The sequence below is a fragment of the Bos javanicus genome, chromosome 2 (genome assembly GCF_032452875.1).
Source record: "Bos javanicus breed banteng chromosome 2, ARS-OSU_banteng_1.0, whole genome shotgun sequence".
Lineage (NCBI taxonomy): Eukaryota > Metazoa > Chordata > Mammalia > Artiodactyla > Bovidae > Bos > Bos javanicus.
Genome location: NC_083869.1, coordinates 126501140 through 126518784, shown reverse-complemented (window position 1 = coordinate 126518784; position 17645 = coordinate 126501140). Strand labels below are relative to the sequence as shown.

At 52.9% G+C, this 17645-nt stretch overlaps 1 protein-coding gene across 4 annotated transcripts in view; it reads left to right on the top strand.

The window, feature by feature from the left end:
• The window catches only part of RPS6KA1 (ribosomal protein S6 kinase A1), a 37982-nt gene extending 22624 nt beyond the window's left edge, over positions 1-15358 (top strand). For all 4 annotated transcript variants that reach the window (XM_061392097.1, XM_061392106.1, XM_061392116.1 and 1 more), the window contains 10 exons: positions 242-344; positions 1735-1865; positions 3329-3454; positions 3973-4062; positions 4434-4592; positions 11825-11986; positions 12215-12291; positions 12573-12690; positions 13922-14059; positions 14407-15358. In XM_061392097.1, the coding sequence (XP_061248081.1) occupies positions 242-344; positions 1735-1865; positions 3329-3454; positions 3973-4062; positions 4434-4592; positions 11825-11986; positions 12215-12291; positions 12573-12690; positions 13922-14059; positions 14407-14529 (1227 nt within the window). In that variant the 3' untranslated portion in view covers positions 14530-15358. The remainder of the gene's footprint in view (positions 1-241; positions 345-1734; positions 1866-3328; positions 3455-3972; positions 4063-4433; positions 4593-11824; positions 11987-12214; positions 12292-12572; positions 12691-13921; positions 14060-14406) is intronic.
• The last annotated feature ends 2287 nt before the right edge of the window (positions 15359-17645 follow it).

Sequence of the window (17645 nt, the reverse complement as noted above, 5' to 3'; positions counted from 1 at the left end):
TGGGGCCCCAGGCAGGGCTTCGGCTGTGGTGGGAGGGGGCCTCTGCTGACTCGAGCCTCCGACGTGAAGCAGAGGTGACAGCGTGGCCTTGGGGGCACGGGCTGGCCTCCTGAGGGCGAGCAGTTATGCCCTGTCTGCATAGCCTGTGCTCCGTCCAGGCCATTAACTCCTCCTCCTGCATGGGGCTGCTGATGGGCTGTGGGGGTGCCAAGGTAACCAGGGCGCCCACTCCACCTTGCAGAAGCTGTACCGGCGTGAGATCAAGCCACCCTTCAAGCCGGCCGTGGCGCAACCTGATGACACCTTCTACTTTGACACTGAGTTCACGTCCCGCACACCCAAGGGTGCGTCCCTCGTCTGACTTTGTCCTGGACTTTCCCTTCCCCAGGAGGGAAGTGGGGAGTCGGGGCCTCTTTGGGGCACAGGGGCCCTGAGGGCTGAGGCAGGCCCAGGTGTGTGGGCAGACAGGCGGGGAGTCTCTGACTCTTTGTCCCCGTCTCATTCAGCCTGGCTGTCCCACTCTGGGGCTCTATGGGCTTCTTTGTGCCTGGGCAAGGGGGTGGGAGTGAGTGGGTGAGTGGGCCACAATAGAAAAGTCAGGACCCTTGGCCCCGGGCACCTTCAGCCCACTGGAAAGACCAGACACATCAGGCTCCCACTCACGTCAGGGGTGAAGAATCTGACCTGGCAAATGCGCGAGGTGGACGGTCTGGCAGAGCAGGGGTGACGGTGCCCAGAGGTCAGGGGCTAGCGTGGGAATCGGCTTTGGCTGCTCTGACAACTGGGCTTCGGTGACGCATCTGGAACACGGACTTAGCCAAAGACCCACTCAGTCCATGGGATTACAGATAGAAGCCAAGGAGGGGGCTTCTGAGAGGGAACTTGGTGAATCCTGACGTTTTGGCCACATACTGGGGAGGAGTGTTCTGAAAGGCCTCCTAGAGGGACAGGTTTTAGCAGAGGGGTGCTTGTACGTCTCTGATGTCGGGGAACTTGTCACTTCCCCGAGCAGCCCGTCGCATCTTTATTTATCTGACAAGTATGTACCAGGTCCGTTAGTGTGCCAGCCATGCGGGGACTGACGGTGCACAGGACAGACCCAGGCCCTGCCTTCATACGGCTCAGGCTGCAGTGGGAGAGACACAAAGTCAGCTCTGGGCAGCTCGGCAAGTGCAGCTTAGCAGGGGCAACGGGCTGGAGGAGCAGCGTGAGGCCAGGTTTCTCAGAGGACAGTGTGTGAGCTGAGCCTCAAAGGATGGACAAGGAATGGTTGTCTAGTTAGCAGGAACAGCATGTACAATGGCTTAGAGTCTCCTCTAAGGATCTGAGAAGCTGGGCGTGGCTGAGCTGTGGAGTGGGGCGAAAGGAGGCTAAGATCACAAGCATCTCATTGCCTGGGCTATCCCAAGGGCAGAGGAAGGGTACAGACAGGGCACAGACTTGTGATCGGAACCCTCCATCTGGCTGCTGCAGAGAAGATGGACCTAAAGGGGCAGACCAGACACAAGAAGGCCTCCAGGAAGGGATAAAGTGCCCTGGCCTGGGCGGGTGGTGGATGTGAGGGGTTTTGCTGTTTCTTGCATGACAGGGCTGGACTGGTCTGAACACACATGGGCAGACGGGCTAAAGCCGGAGATGAGAGGTCCTGCCCAGGCTCCCATCCCGGCCAGCTTTCTGGGCTACCTCGGGTCAAGGGTGCCTCCTCTGGTTCACACCCCGCTCCTGCCTCTGCAGACTCCCCAGGCATCCCTCCCAGTGCCGGTGCCCATCAGCTGTTCCGCGGCTTCAGTTTTGTGGCCACCGGCCTAATGGAGGACGACGGCAAGCCTCGGGCCACACAGGCGCCCCTGCACGCGGTGGTACAGGTGAGGGGCGGGAGAAACTTCTCAGCTGTCCCTTTCTTCTTGGAAGCCGCGAGGTGGAAGAGCTGAGAACACAGGCACTGAACGCGGACAGACTTGGGTTCAGACCCTGCTGCCACCGGGGAGCCCACTGCGCCGCAACCTCCTTGAGCCTCAGTTTCCCCACTTGTAAAACAGGGAAGGCAGCGTGCTTATGAGTTTCTTTTTTTTTTTTTTTTAGTACCTTGAAACTTTATTTTAAAAATATTCTGAAATTTGAATTTTTCAAGAATCGCCATCTGCTTTCCTTTCACACACGCTTGGTCCTAATAAGTCCCGTGTGCATGTGTGTTCAGTTGCTTAGTCTTGTCTGACTCTCTGAGACCCCATGGACTGTAGCCTGCCAGGCTGCTCTGTCCATGGACACTTCCAGGCAAGAATACTGGAGTAGGTAGCCCTTCCCTTCTCCAGGTTATGAGTTTCTTGACACAGAGCCAGAATGTTGGAGGGCCGGGGCACACCCAGGTTGGTGGCGCTGGGTGGTGGCTGGCCCTGACAGGTTGGGCGGGCACTCGGATCTCTTCCCACTGTCTCCCACTTGCCTACTCTCCGAACTCCATGGGAAATTTAGAGTTGAGAGGCAAGAATGGAGACTTTGGAGCTCACTGCCTGGGTCAGAGCTTCCAAGGTCAGGGATTGTGGAGGGGACACTTCCTCGTGCCTCAGTTTCCTCATCTGTAAATGGGGGTGAGGATAGAACCTTTCCCCGAGGGTTGTTTCAAGGATTATGTGAGTTACATAACACAAAGTTATGCGTAAAGTTAGGGTGACTTATGTGATTTATTATCCAACTGGGATATCTTGGTCCCAGACAAGTGTTAAACCAGACTGGATGTGAGGACAGCAGATGTGAAGCAGGGCCGTGTGGGCTGTGTGGTCACCTGGTGAAAAGGGCTCCTGCTACACACTCAGCATCACAAAGCATTTGATACAGTTAATGTCTTAGAGCCTCGAGACATCCCACAAGGTGGGCTGTGTCTCCCAGAAAAGGGAAACAACCTGCCAACAGCCACAGGAAGTGGAGAGCTGGGACCTGGCTCAGGGCTCCCATGCCCCTCGCAGGCCTGCCTGGGTTCTCAGAGCCACCAGCTGTTCCACATGTGTGTTATGGCTCCTTACCTGCCTGCTTCAGCACCCACTGACCACAAACTGCAGCCAGGCGCCCAGGAGCCAGCAAGTGTGCCCATCATATAGTGTAGAAAACAGGCCCGGAGAGGGGCAGGTTCTTGCCCGAGGCCTTCTACCCCAGGCTTCCTATTGTTGTTCAGTCACTAAGTGGTGTCCGATTCTTTGTGACCCCAATGACTGCAGCGCACCAGGCTTCCTTCTTGCCCAGTGCCACCTCCAGGGGCCCAAGGCCTGGGGCTCTGGGAGATGACTTTACATTCTAGAGCACATAATCAGTCCCACCTCTTGGTCTTCTGCAGCAATTACATGGGAAAAACCTGGTTTTTAGCGATGGCTATGTGGTAAAAGAGACGATTGGTGTGGGCTCCTACTCTGAGTGCAAGCGCTGTGTCCACAAAGCCACCAACATGGAGTATGCTGTCAAGGTGAGCCTCATGACCTTGTCCAGGCCAAGGATGCTCGGCTGGGGTGGAGATGGTGGGTGATGTAGCCCTGGCCCTCTGGTCGGGGAGGGATAGTGCTGGAAGCTCTGTGGATGGGTGAAAGGCGTGCGGCTGAGACTCCACGCCCTGCAGCGTGGGGCTCTGTGGCAGGTCGGGTGAAAGGCGTGCGGCTGAGACTCCACGCCCTGCAGCGTGGGACTCTGTGGCAGGTCAGGTGAAAGGCGTGCGGCTGAGACTCCACGCCCTGCAGCGTGGGGCTCTGTGGCAGGTCGGGTGAAAGGTATGTGGCTGAGACTCCACGCCCTGCAGCGTGGGGCTCTGTGGCAGGTCGGGTGAAAGGTGTGCAGCTGAGACTCCACGCCCTGCAGCGTGGGGCTCTGTGGCAGGTCGGGTGAAATGCGTGCGGCTGAGACTCCACGCCCTGCAGCATGGGGCTCTGTGGCAGGTCGGGACTCTGGAGTTGATCCCCCAACACCGCCACGTGCACCCCCTTTCCTCAGGTCATCGACAAGAGCAAGCGAGACCCCTCGGAAGAGATTGAAATTCTTCTGCGGTACGGGCAGCACCCCAACATCATCACTCTGAAAGATGTGAGTGGGGGTCCTTGAGGGTGGGGTGGGGACACGGGCCCTCGATTCTCGGACGGGTCTCGGGGTGGCCATTCCTTTGATTTCTGATCCTCCTCTGCTCACGGATGGGAGGTCCACTGAGGCGCCTCTAGTCTGGCTGCACCAGGTGCCCTCCCTGGGTGACGCTGGCATTCTCTGAGAGCATTCTTGCCCTCAGGACAGAGCCAGCATCCTGCTCAGGGGCCCAGGTGAAAGCCCTGCCAGGGTGATGAGACACAGAGCAGAACCCAGGCCCAAGGCTCAGGTCGTGCCTCCCTGGCCCTGTGAGCGGGCGACCGAGGAGCCTAGGCCTGGCGTCGAGGGGAGGGGCCTGACGGTGCGGTCTCTGGCAGGTGTACGATGACGGCAAGCACGTGTACCTGGTGACAGAGCTGATGCGGGGAGGGGAGCTGCTGGATAAGATCCTGCGGCAGAAGTTCTTCTCGGAACGCGAGGCCAGCTTCGTCCTGCACACCATCAGCAAGACTGTGGAGTACCTGCACTCCCAGGGGGTAAGTCTTGAGTAGGGAGCACCGAGTGGGCCTGGGGCAGGGGGCGGCCTAGGGTCTTACCATCAGCAGAGTGCATGGACCATGACTGGCCCAGACAGTGGCAGTCTTCCACCAGCCAGACAGAGGGGAGACCCGAGCTGGGTGAGTGGGCAGGTGGATGGAAGTAAGGAAGGAAAGGAGGATGAGGCCACATTGTGAAAAGGAACGTTTATTCAGGACCTAGGCAGGCATCATGCTGCGTTCCTTCTTGGTTATCTCAACTGATTTTCACAGCAACTCTATTAGGTAGATGCTGGTCTTAGCCTCACTTTATGGTTATGGAAGCCGAGGCTCAGAGATGTGAGCTCACTTGCCTGAGGTCACACAGCCTGGGAAGAAGGGAGCCAGTGTTTGAGAAATTTGGGTGGGGCGCTACAGATGCAGAATGGTTTTGAGTTAGGAAACAGCAAGATCACTGGGAGCTTCAAGGCTTCAGGGAGGAATCTGGCTGCGGGTTCAGCTGTCAGGACAAGAGGAAGTGGATGTAAGAGGAAATGCTGCTGGAAACACTGGCTAATTTCTTTACAATATTGTGGTTTTTGCTGTCCATTGACAAGATCAGCCACAGGTACACATGTGTCTCCCCATCCTGAATCCCCCTCCCACCTCCCTCCCCACCCCATCCCTCTGGGTTCTCAGAGCCCTGGCTTTGAGTGCCCTGCTTCATGCATTGAACTTGTACTGCTCATCTATTTTACATGTGGTAATATACATGTTTCAGTGCTATTCTCTCAAATCATCCCCCCTTGCCTTCTCCCAGAGTCCAAAAGTCTGTTCTTTACATCTGAGTCTCTTTTGCTGCCTTTCATATAGGATTGCTGTTACCATCTTTCTAAATTCCATATGTATGCGTTAATATACTGTATTTTTGTTTCTTTTTCTGACTTACTTCAGATTCATCCACCTCATTAGAACTGACTCGAATGTCAAAAATGTCTGCAATTTGTTTATTGGATTCACAAGCTCTGCAAGGTTCATACCTTTCATTCACTTATCATACCCCTTAAGTCTCTTATAAAACTGAGATAAAATTTGCCTACAGTAGATTTTAAGCGTACAAGTTGATGAGTTTCATTAAATGTGTACATCCATCACCTCCGTAGTAAAACCTCCCTTTCAGATGCCACTGACTTGTTGAAGAGAGCAGTTCTGTGGAATGTCCCACATTATTTACTTATTTATTTGGCCTCACTGCAGAACATATGGGATTTTAGTTCCCCAACCAGGGACTGAATCTGTAACCCTACATTGGCAGCACAGAGTCTTAACCGCTGGACCACCAGGGGAGTCCCGGTCCCGCATTCTGGATGTGTTTGCCTCCTTGTGGCATCATTTTCATTGTTTCTCTATTGCCTATGTTTCCTGTAAACTGCAAGGTGCTCCAAAGTCTTAACTAGATTTCACTTCAACTTCTTTTGGGGAGCAAGGAGTCAAAAGTCACTCCATGGGAGGTGCAGTGACCTTTGCACAGCGTCGTGTCCAGGAGCCAGTGTCTCATTGCCCCTGTTAGTCATCAGGGGATGACTGAACGGGTCTGGGGACGGGTGAACGGGTGTCAGGCGGTGGGTGGGTGTGAGGTGTATCATGGAGATCGTCATCAACCTTTCATGCAATGGTTTCAGCCTTTCGTGACATTTCCCTGAATCAATCATTTCATTAGAATTTGCAAAAATAACAATGTGTAATTCTGTCTAACTTATTAGGGGGATTCTTTTGTGAAAAAGAACTTTACCTTATCACCAGAGGTCTAGTTTGGTTACTGCGTGGTCGTGTTTGAAGTGGTTTTGTGTTTTGAAATGACCAATACAAACAGACTGATATGGAAATATGTCAGGTCAGACAGTACACAGGCTTCCTTTTCCTGTTTTGGTCTCACGTGAGTACTAGCTAGCATTACCCGAAGAAGGTTTAGAAGATAGAGCTGAAGTGGTGAGTTTCCAGCAGGCCACCTAAAGCTCAGAGCAGGGACTGCTGTGCCTCAGAGCTTATAGTACATTCGTTCCCTCAACAAGGGAACCTGCATCCTCAGCTGTGAAAGCTCAGGGTCCTAACCACTGGACCACCAGGAAATTAACCAGGGAAGGGCTTTTTAGAGTGGGAGCTGCTTCCAAAAGTAGTGAGCCTCTCTATGAGGGGTAGGTGAGCTCCAAGTGCAGACGTTCATTCTGTAGAGGTGTCATGGGAGAATATTATTTCTTTCCCAAAGGACATCTTTGGGATTTTGGAACCTATGGGCCCTAAAGTTTCTCCAGGCCAGAATACTGGAGTGGGTAGCCTTTCCCTTCTCCAGGGGATCTTCCCAACCTAGGAATCAAACCCAGGTCTCCCGTGTTGCAGGCAGATTCTTTACCAGCTGCCTCTAAAGTTTCTGGCCCTTTCCAAATACTAGGGGAAGATGAGGAGGAAATTGGAAGCCCTCATAGAGGTGTTTGGAGGGAGATTCTCGAGCTGTTTACACTTCGGCAGCATCTGTGGTCCAGAAGCCGGAAATCTCATAACAGCTGAGGAATGAGAAGGGAGTCACCAGTTCTGGACCCTCCTATTTGTTTTAATGTTATCTTCATATTGAAATATCACATAAACAGGTCATCATGCACAATTCAATAAGTCTTCAAAAAGTGAATACACCCACGTAACCAGCACCCAGAGCAGACAGGGCTGTGCCTCTCAGCTTAGTTCCCCGACCAGGAATTGAACCCACACCCTCGGCAATGAAAACTGGGAGTCCTAACCACTGGACCACCAGGGAACTCCTCAGGGAAGGGCTTTCTAGAGTGGGAGCTGAAGGATTTCTAGTTCCCCCCAACCCCCTCGAGCCCCTTCCACTCTCCCTCCTCAAGGATAACCATTCTAAGCTGACTTCTAATTTGACATTCATGTGCTCTTTCATATCTGACTTCAGCCGCTCAGCACTCTCTCTGAGAGTCACCGGTGATGCTGTGTGGCTTCAGTTCCCTCAGTCTCATTGCTCTGTGATGTCTACTGTGCGAATACAGTTTAACTATCCTTTCTACTGTTAATGGACATGGATTGTTAGTAGTTTACTTATTTAATTTTTTAAAGAAGGTATTCAAGAACAAAGGGGTTGATAGTGATGCTGGTCCCTTCGGCATATTGCTTCACAAAGCTGATCAAGTAAGGTTTGGATGATATTCAGGATTCTTCTCTTTTGTCTGCTCTGGGTCTTGGTTGCAGGAGGCGGGCTCTTTAGTTTTGGCTCGTGTGATCTAGTTCCCTGACAAGAGCCTGAACTGCGTTCAGAGCCCCCCTGCATTGGGAGCTTGGAGTCTTAGCCAGCGGACCCCCAGGAAAGTCTCTGTTACCAGTTTTTTGACTATGACAAGTAACGCTGCCGTGACCTTCTTGCACTTGTCTCTCGTGAACACTCGTCCACTATAACCTGGGTGTGAACACGGCAGTGCGATTGCTGGGTCATAGTGCAGGATATGCTCATCTTTAGTAGATGTTGGCGGGTTTCCGAAGTTGTTTTACATATTTATCCTCTCCAGAAGTGTGTGAGAGTTCTGTTACTTGCCAACACTTGGCATTTTCCATCTTTTTAATTATAGCCACTCTAAGAGATGAGGAGTGGTATCCCATAGTGCTTTTAACTTAGGTTTTCCGGATGACTGATGAAGTTGAGCACCTCTTCAGTGGTTTATTGCCATTTGGACAGCCTCTTTTATGGAAAGTCGGTTGAAGTCTTTCGTGCATTAAATGAAATTGGGTTGTCTGCTTTTTTTCATCTTATTTTGCAAGAGTTCTTTGTTTAATATGTGGAGCCCTTTCAAGTCTCTAGCTTCCCTCAGGGCCCCAGGGTGCCGAGAACAGCCTGTCTGAGAACTCAGTCGTGCTTCGCACTTTGACTCCTCTGTTTAACCGGACGACTTATGTAGAAGAACTTCAGCCTTTATCTGTGTGTGTGGCTGGTCACAGGTGCCCTAATGCATCTTCCGATGATGCTGGCGATGACAGGGCACTTTGCTGCCATTGGCATCTCCGAGCACTTTCCACAGGCCGGACAGCTTCTAAGTACTTTACACATCTACTCACTTAGCTGTTTGAACAAATCTATGAAGAAGGTGTGAGTATTAGGTCATCCATTTTATAGGTGAGGAAACTGAGGCTCTGGGACCTTAAGTAAAAGTCTCATAGCTAAACTGGCTTTAGGTCCGTGCTTCTTCCTTGCATACGATTGGCTGCTGCTTTGGACAACATCTGTGGCCTCATTTTCTTGCCCTTCTTGTCCTCTAATTTTTAAGGGCTTCTTAACAAGCACTCGCTGTATCTTGATATCCAGCATGATGGTGGGTTCACCCAGGAAGTGCTGGGGTTACTATGGCAGCAGCTGTCATTTTCCAGGCCCTGTGCTGCATACTCCTGGTACATAACTCGTATGCGCCTTCCTGTAACGCTGGGGGCCGAGCACTCTTATCAGCCCCGTTTTACAGGTGAGAAAACCAAAGGCTGGCGAGGTTGAGTGACACATCATGGTCACACAGCTGCTGCTGGTAGAGCCAGGATTCACACTGCAGCCCGTCTGCCTCCTGACTGAAATCACAACTCCACTGGAGCCACAGACTGACTCAGTGGCTGTGTTTGGCCTGCGCAATGCAGGTATTTTCTTGGTTTGGTAATTTGGCTGCTTTTGAAACCCGGGCCCGAGGTGGTGCGTAGTGATTGTCAGCTGGAGTGAGCAGCAGCTGCCTCTGGAGCCTGTTGGCCTGGCTCCACAGGGACCATGCAGGAATTCTCTCATAAAGCCAACTAACCGGTGAGATTCAGCCGATCTAATGTGCAAGGTCTCTTGTGTTTCGGAGGTGTGATTCATTCATTCATGGCACAGAGTTCACGTAGCGCTTGCTGTGTGCGAGTCCCTGTGCTGGGTCCTGGGGGTGAGCAGGCATTCCACAGAGAGATATGGCTGTTCGTGGTTGAAGGACCCCTCTCTGACCTGGGCTCCAGGCACTGGAGGGATGTGGTGGACAGTGAGGCTAGAAAGGACAGCTTGGCTCTCCACACCAGGATGGGGACTTCAGGCTTTATCCCGAAGTAGTAGGGAGCCAATGAAGGTTTTTCACAGCTCTCAGGGAGGTACGTGAGCTCATGGGAGAAGGAAGGTGAAAATGAGTTTAGTCTGGGATTATTGGGCTTGAGGGGCTAGGGGACATTCAGTGGTTGCCATCTGGTCAGCAGCTGTGTGATCCTGGACTCAGGAAAGTTCTGGGTTAATGTCGGAGATCTGAGAGTTGTCAATAATTAGGTGAGAGTTAGTGACTCTGAATGGAACCATGCAGAGGGAGAGGCTGTGGATGGAAAGCAAGTGGAATGCGTCAGCCTCCTCCGGTTACACACGAGCACGTGGGGCCAGGGGAGAGTCACGTGCTTAAGGCCTCAGCAGTGTCGTTTGTCCATTTCTCCAGCAGGTATTTATTGAGTACCTATTGTGTGCTGGGAACTGTTCTTAATGCTGGGATGCAGCAGTGAGCAAAACACTCATGGAGCTTACATTCCAGTGGGTGGGTTCTGAAGACGATGAAGTAAATCTCCAGCAGTGGTAAATGCTGTGGGTAAAGCTAAAGCAGTGTGAGGAGACTAAGGAGTACTGCTCTGTGGTTGCTGTTTTGTATGGAATGGACCAGGTGGCATTTTATATTTTATATGGAGTAGTCCAGGGAAGCCCTTGTTGGTAAGGTGGCATTTCAGCCGAAACCTGAAAGAAATAAGAGAATGAGCCAGGCAGATGCCTAAGAGGAGAGTATTCCAGAAAAAGGGAACAGCACATGCAAAGGCCCTGGGGCAGGAGTGTGCTTAGCACGCTGAGGGAAGAGCAGAGAGGCTGGCGTGGCCAAAGCCAGCTGAGCAAGGAAAGGAGTGCTAGAGGACCAGAGTGCCAGCGATATGGTGGGCAGTCGGGGAGAGAGGAGGTGAGCCACCAGGCCATTGTAAAGACTTTTCTTCCTAAGAGGGGAACCCTTGGAGGTGACATGATCTGACTTACATTTAACAGGATCACTCTGGCTGCTCTGTTTAGAACAGGCCATAGGAAATGAGACAGAAGCAGGGAGACCGGTTAGGAGGTTGTTGCCGTAATCCAGGGGAGGAATGATAATGGCTGGGATCCGCATGCTGCCAGTAGAGGGGCTGAGAAGTGCCTGGGCTCTGGACATTTTTTTAAAAACATTTATTTATTTGACCGTACCAGGTCTTAGTTGCGGCACTCCAGATCTTTAGCTATGGTGTGTGGGATCTTGTTCCCTGACCAGGGATCAAACCTGGCCTGCTGCATTGGGAGCACAAAGTCTTAACCACTGGACCACTATCCAGGGAAGTCCCTAGATATATTTTAATGGTAGAGCCAGCTGTGTTTGGTGATGGATTGATTGAGGAATATGAGAAAAAAAGAGGAATTAAGAATGACTCTTTAGGAGTTTGACCCATGCAGTGGGAAGAGTGGAGTTGCCATTAGGTCACATGTGTGGTCCCCCCTTCCCAGGTGGTGCTAGTAGTAAAGACCCCGCCTGCCAATGCAGGAAACATAAGGAGACATGGGTTTGTTTGATCCCTGAGTTGGGAAGATTCCTTGGAGGACGGCATGGCACCCACTCCAGTATTCATGCCTAGAGAATCCAGTGGACAGAGGAGTCTGGTGGGCTACAGTCCATGGGTTCTCAAAGAGTCACGACTCTCAAAGAGTCACACGACTGGAGCGACTTAGCACGCGTGTATATACACACACGTGTGGCACGCAGATTTGAGGAGTTCACTGTGGACAGTGAAGTTAGACCTGCCAAGTGGCTCAGTGGTAAAGAACCCGCCTGCCAACGCAGGAGGCACAAGAGACCTGGGTTTGATCTCTGAGTCAAAAAGACCCCCTTGGGTAGGAAATGGCAACCCACTCCAGGATTCTTGCCTGGAAAATTCCATGGACAGAGGAACCTGACGGGCTACAGTCCATGGGGTTGCAAAGTCGGACACAACTGAGCACGTCCACGCACACAGACATTGACCGAGAGGGTTCAGGTTGATAATGCCAGCAGCAAGGCCCCCTGGCAGCCCCTCCCCCCTTTCAGATTCTGGGTCCTTCTGCCCCGTCTCTGGGCCCATCTTCTGACTCTCCCAGCCCTGGCAGTGGACCTGGGCCCCCGGCAGCCTGCCCACATGGAGAACTGACCCGGACCCTCTGCCCCCAGGTCGTGCACAGGGACCTCAAGCCCAGCAACATCCTGTACGTGGACGAGTCTGGGAACCCCGAGTGCCTGCGCATCTGTGACTTTGGCTTTGCCAAGCAGCTGCGGGCTGAGAACGGGCTCCTCATGACACCTTGCTACACCGCCAACTTCGTGGCACCCGAGGTGAGTGGCCCGGCCTCCTCAGCTACGAGAGTGAGGGGGGCTGGCACGGGGGCCTTGTGTCCCTTCCAGAGGCCCCACGCTGTCCAGGACTCCGGTCTGTGTGGCCTTGGTCCAGGGACCAAGGCAGGATCAGCCCACGCCTGGGACCCTCGTCCTGCGTTTTGGGGAGTAGCAGGCAGGCATATGCCCCTCACCCCGACCACTCTCCCCTGCCCACCTTCCTGCCAGGTCCTGAAGCGCCAGGGCTATGATGAAGGCTGCGACATTTGGAGCCTGGGCATTCTGCTGTACACCATGCTGGCGGGGTGAGTGCCCCTCTGGCCTGCACCCCGTCTGCCCCCTGCCCCTTCCTCCAGCCCTAGTGTACAGGCTGGGGTGGTGCTTGTCTGATGGGAAAGACTCATCCCTGCTTCAGGAAGGGCTGGAGACAGGGGCGTGGTGCTGCCTTTGGGAGCTCCACCTTGGGGAGAAAGTGCCACCTTTGGGGGCACCCACTCCGAAGGGGGAGACACAGTGCCCCCTCGCCACCCCAGCCGCCCGGATGGAGGCCAGAGGCTATACCCACACCGGGTGCACTTTCCTCCAGATACACTCCATTTGCCAATGGACCCAGTGACACACCAGAGGAAATCCTGACCCGGATCGGCAGTGGCAAGTTTACTCTCAGTGGGGGAAACTGGAACACAGTTTCAGACACAGCCAAGGTGAGTCTGTAAGGCCTGGACCCTGCTCACTCAAGGCTGGGGAGGCAGGATCCCATCCCAGGGCTTTTCGGCATTTCATGGACAGGTGACTGGCAGCCTCATTTCTCCAAGTGGAACATCCCACAAACCTCTGTTGCTGTATTTCTCCAAGTGGAAGATTCCCAGGCAGACTGCTGTCCCCTCCCCCGCCCTCTATCTTGTGTATTGTTTGAACAACTTGGTGATCGTTCACTGGCCCTTCCTGTGTTCTGGGCCCTGAAGCAGGACAGAGGGCTGCATCGTCACGGCCCCTACCTCGTGGGGACTTAGTGTGAGGGGTCAGACAGGCTTGCACACAAGGGGACAGAGAGGCAGGTCCTCCTGGTCAGAGGTATAGGCAGTGGAGACCCAGGCAGAGCTACGGGCCAACAGGCAGACAGGCCTTCTCAGAGGAGGGAACATTTGTGCTTTCAGTACTAAACAACAGGTCCCAGTGGTGGGAACCTCTGTGTCAGATGCTGGGTTGAGTCCTTAGTGAACAGTACCCCCTCGCATTGACCTTATGCTGCTGCTGCTGCTGCTGCTAAGTTGCTTCAGTTGTGTCCGACTCTGTGCAACCCCATAGACAGCAGCTCACCAGGCTCCCCCGTCCCTGGGATTCTCCAGGCAAGAATACTGGAGTGGGTTGCCATTTCCTTCTCCAATGCATGAAAGTGAAAAGTGAAAAGTGAAAGTGAAGTCGCTCAGTCTTGTCCGACTCTTCACGACCCCATGGACTGCAGCCCACCAGGCTCCTCCATCCATGGGATTTTTTGGGTCAGAGTACTGGAGTGGGGTGCCATTGCCTTCTCTGATTGACCTTATGATTTGGGTACTTTTGCTATCCTGTTTCTCGGAGGGGAAGCTGAGGCTCAGAGAGTCAAAGTAACTTGCCCCGGATATGCAGTCGATGAGCAGCAGAGTCAGGTTTTGATCCTTCCCAGCCCAGCCTTCGGTTCTTCCCACCTTCCTACGTGGCTTCTAGACGGTGAAAGAGGAAAGAAAGGGCCTTCCAGGAAGAAATCCCCAAAAAGGGCATGTGCCACTCAAACAGGCCCTGGAGCAGCGTGGAGAATGGATTGCAGGGGCTAATGCAAGGGTCCAGGCAGGACATTGCAGGAAACGGCTGCCTTAGCCATTCCCCATCAGCCAGGCCCAGCACTCTGCTCCTCTGCTAGCCTCTCCCACCAACCCCTTGCCTGCTCTCCCCCAGGACCTGGTGTCCAAGATGCTGCACGTGGACCCCCACCAGCGCCTCACAGCCAAGCAGGTCCTGCAGCACCCGTGGATCACCCAGAAAGACAAGCTTCCGCAGAGCCAGCTGTCACATCAGGACCTGCAGCTTGTGAAGGTACCACCACCCTAGGCCGCCAGGCCGCAGGGGCCCAAGCCAGGGTTCCGTGGGCAAGGACTCAGGGTGGTAGAGCCAGGAGATGCCACGTGTGTCTCTCCCCAGGGAGCCCCCATCTGACAGGCCGGGGTGTTGGCACTGCACTCATGGCCCCCAGTCCTTTGGGGGTGGGCACAGCTCCTGCCCTCTGAAGTCTGAGGGAGGAGGCAGGACTGATGACCATGAAGAACGACCAAGGCAGGATTAACAGGGGACCGGGTGGGCTGTAGAACCCTGGGAGGGGCTGGCTTGGCCTTGGAGCACATGTACCTCCCACCCTTGTGAACTGAGTTCCCCTTGTCTCCCAGGGAGCCATGGCAGCTACCTACTCAGCACTCAACAGCTCCAAGCCCACCCCTCAGCTGAAGCCCATCGAGTCGTCTATCCTGGCCCAGCGGCGGGTGAGGAAGCTGCCGTCCACCACCCTGTGAGGGGCCCGAGCATCCAGGCCGCAGGGCGGTGCTAGCTGGATGGAGGGAGCGTGCTTCCCAGAAGAAGCAGGCCTGAATCCCAGGGCCAGAGGGAGCGGAGCCCCGAGGGGCCCAAGAAGCAGCCAGCCCAGATCACCCCAGGGAGGGTGTGAGAAGTGCCTTCTCCTTCCCCAGGACGGACTGTTCTCGGCTCAGGCTCTGCTGGTTGAAATCGATTCACTGTACAAACTCTTTATCTATTTTTAAGGACAAAATGGCATCAACCACCATGGATTTCTACAAGATCCATTTGCCTTTCTGGGAACAGAAGTAGCCAGTGGAGCCCCAGGAGGGCGCTGAGTCACGCAAGGGCGCTCTGTGGCTGAGACCCCTTAGAGCAGCTTCAGGATTCCCCCAGGGGGACCCCCACAATTGGCTGTCTATAGCCATCAGCACCCCTCCGAGGCAGTCCGGCGTCCCCTCCCAGAGCCTTTGGCTGTTTCGCAGAACTTGCTCTATCCCGGTTGGCTCCTTTTCTGTTCTGTTGTGCTGCAGTGGGGAGGTCTGGAACCACTTTCTGCTAGAGGAGAGGACAAAGGCCCTGTGGCTCCCAGCTCCAGGCACCAGCATCCACCCCTGGGTCCCCTGCAGACAGGTCAAGCAGTCCCTGAAGGAGCATCGAGAAAGCACTTTCTGGCTGACTTCTGTTGGAGTCCGCCACAGGACAGAGTTCATGAGAGGCCTGTGGGGCGGGCCAAGAGGGGCAGGAGCTTTTTTCATTTCTTCCTCAGCTGGTAACTCAGGGTTCATCTGTCCATGGCCTTTCTAATAAACTTACAGTTGAATTGAAGCATGCTCGCCTCTGCTTGTCATCCCTGGATTTGCCTGCCCTCTGCTGCTGGGTGTTGAGGACTTTGGCCATGATCAGTACTGGGCCCGGGCCAGTTAGCCCACTGCTTGGAGCTCAATTGGGGAGCAGTGGGAGTCCCACTGGCTCTCCCCATTTCTGCCAGGGATTCCATTATGGTATTGATAATCAGTCAGTTCAGTTCAGTCGCTCAGTCATGTCCAACTCTTTGTGACCCCATGAATCGCAGCACACCAGGCCTCCTGTCCATCACCAACTCCCAGAGTCCACCCAAACTCATGTCCATCGAGTCGGTGATGCCATCCAGCCATCTCATCCTCTGTCGTCCCCTTCTCCTCCTGCCCCCAATCCCTCCCAGCATCGGATCTTTTCCAGTGAGTCAACTCTTCACATCAGGTGGCCAAAGTATTGGAGTTTCAGCTTCAGCATCAGTCCTTCCAATGAACACCCAGGACTGATCTCCTTTAGGATGGACTGGTTGGATCTCCTTGCAGTCCAAGGGACTCTCAAGAGTCTTCTCCAACACCACAGTTCAAAAGCATCAATTCTTGGGCGCTCAGCTTTCTTTCCAGTCCAACTCTCACATCCATACATGACAACTGGAAAAACCATAGCCTTGACTAGACGGACCTTTGTTGGCAAAGTAATATCTCTGCTTTTGAATATGCTATCTAGGTTGGTCATAGCTTTCCTTCCAAGGAGTAAGCGTCTTTTAATTTCATGGCTTCAGTCACCATCTGCAGTGATTTTGGAGCCCCAAAAAATAAAGTCTGACACTGTTTCTACTGTTTCCCCATCTGTTTGCCATGAAGTGATGGGACCAGATGCCATGATCTTCGTGTTCTGAATGTTGAGCTTTAAGCCAACTTTTTCACTCTCCTCTTTCACTTTCATCAAGAGGCTCTTTAGTTCCTCTTCACTTTCTGCCATACGGGTGGTGTCATCTGCATATCTGAGGTTATTGATATTTCTCCCAGCAATCTTGATTCCAGCTTGTGCTCCTTCCAGCCCAGCGTTTCTCATGATATACTCTGCATTTAAGTTAAAGGTACTCTGCATTTAAGTTAAATATACAGCCTTGACGTACTCTTTTTCCTATTTGGAACCAGTCTGTTGTTCCATGTCCAGTTCTAACTGTTGCTTCCTGACCTGCATACAAATTTCTCAAGAGGCAGGTCAGGTGGTCTGGTATTCCCATCTCTTTCAGAATTTTCCACAGTTGATTGTGATCCACACAGTCAAAGGCTTTGGCATAGTCAATAAAGCAGAAATAGATGTTTTTCTGGAACTCTCTTGCTTTTTCGATGATCCAGCAGATGTTGGCAATTTGATCTCTGGTTCCTCTGCCTTTTCTAAAACCAGCTTGAACATGTGGAAGTTCACAGTTCACATATTGCTGAAGCCTGGCTTGGAGAATTTTGAGCATTACTTTACTAGCGTGTGAGATGAGTGCAATTGTACGGTAGTTTGAGCATTCTTTGGCATTGCCTTTCTTTGGGATTGGGATGAAAACTGACCTTTTCCAGTCCTGTGGCCACTGCTGAGCTTTGTAATGGGATTATTAGCCACTTGTGAGCAAGTGCCAGGCACTGTGCCTGAGCCTTACGTGTATTTCTCATTTGATCTTTTTTTTAATTTATTTTATTTTTGTTTGTGCTGGGTCTTCACTGCTGCGCTCGGGCTTTCTCTAGTTGCAGCAATAGGGGGTGGGGGCTACTCTCAATTTGCAGTGCACAAGCTTCTCACTGCAGGGGCTTCTCTTGTTGCAGAGCACGGGCTCTAGCCATTCAGGCTTCAGTAATTGTTTTATGTGGCCCAATTTGGTGACCTTTGACCTCCAGAGCACAGGCTGAGTAGTTGTGGGGCACAGGCTTAGTTGCTCTGAGGTGTGTAGAATCTTCCCAGACCAGGGATCAAACCTGTGTCCCTTGCATTGGCAGGCGGATTCTTAACCACTGGACCTCTAGGCAAGTCCTTCTCATTTAATCTTAACTCTGTGAGGAAGATATTATCATGTTATTATCCCTGTTTAGTAGATGGGGAAACTGAGGCTTGGGGTGGAGGGAATTGACATTTCTTCACACAATAAATTTTCTCTGGGTACCTATTCTGGCCCTGTTCCAGATGCCGGTGAACCAAGTAGAAAACAAGGTCATTGTTTTCCTGGACTTACTTCTTAGTGGAGAAACAGACAATTAAACAAAGGTCAGCTACTGGTGAAACATGCGGAGTGAAACCGGGGTGAGAGACAAGGTGATCAGGGAAGGCC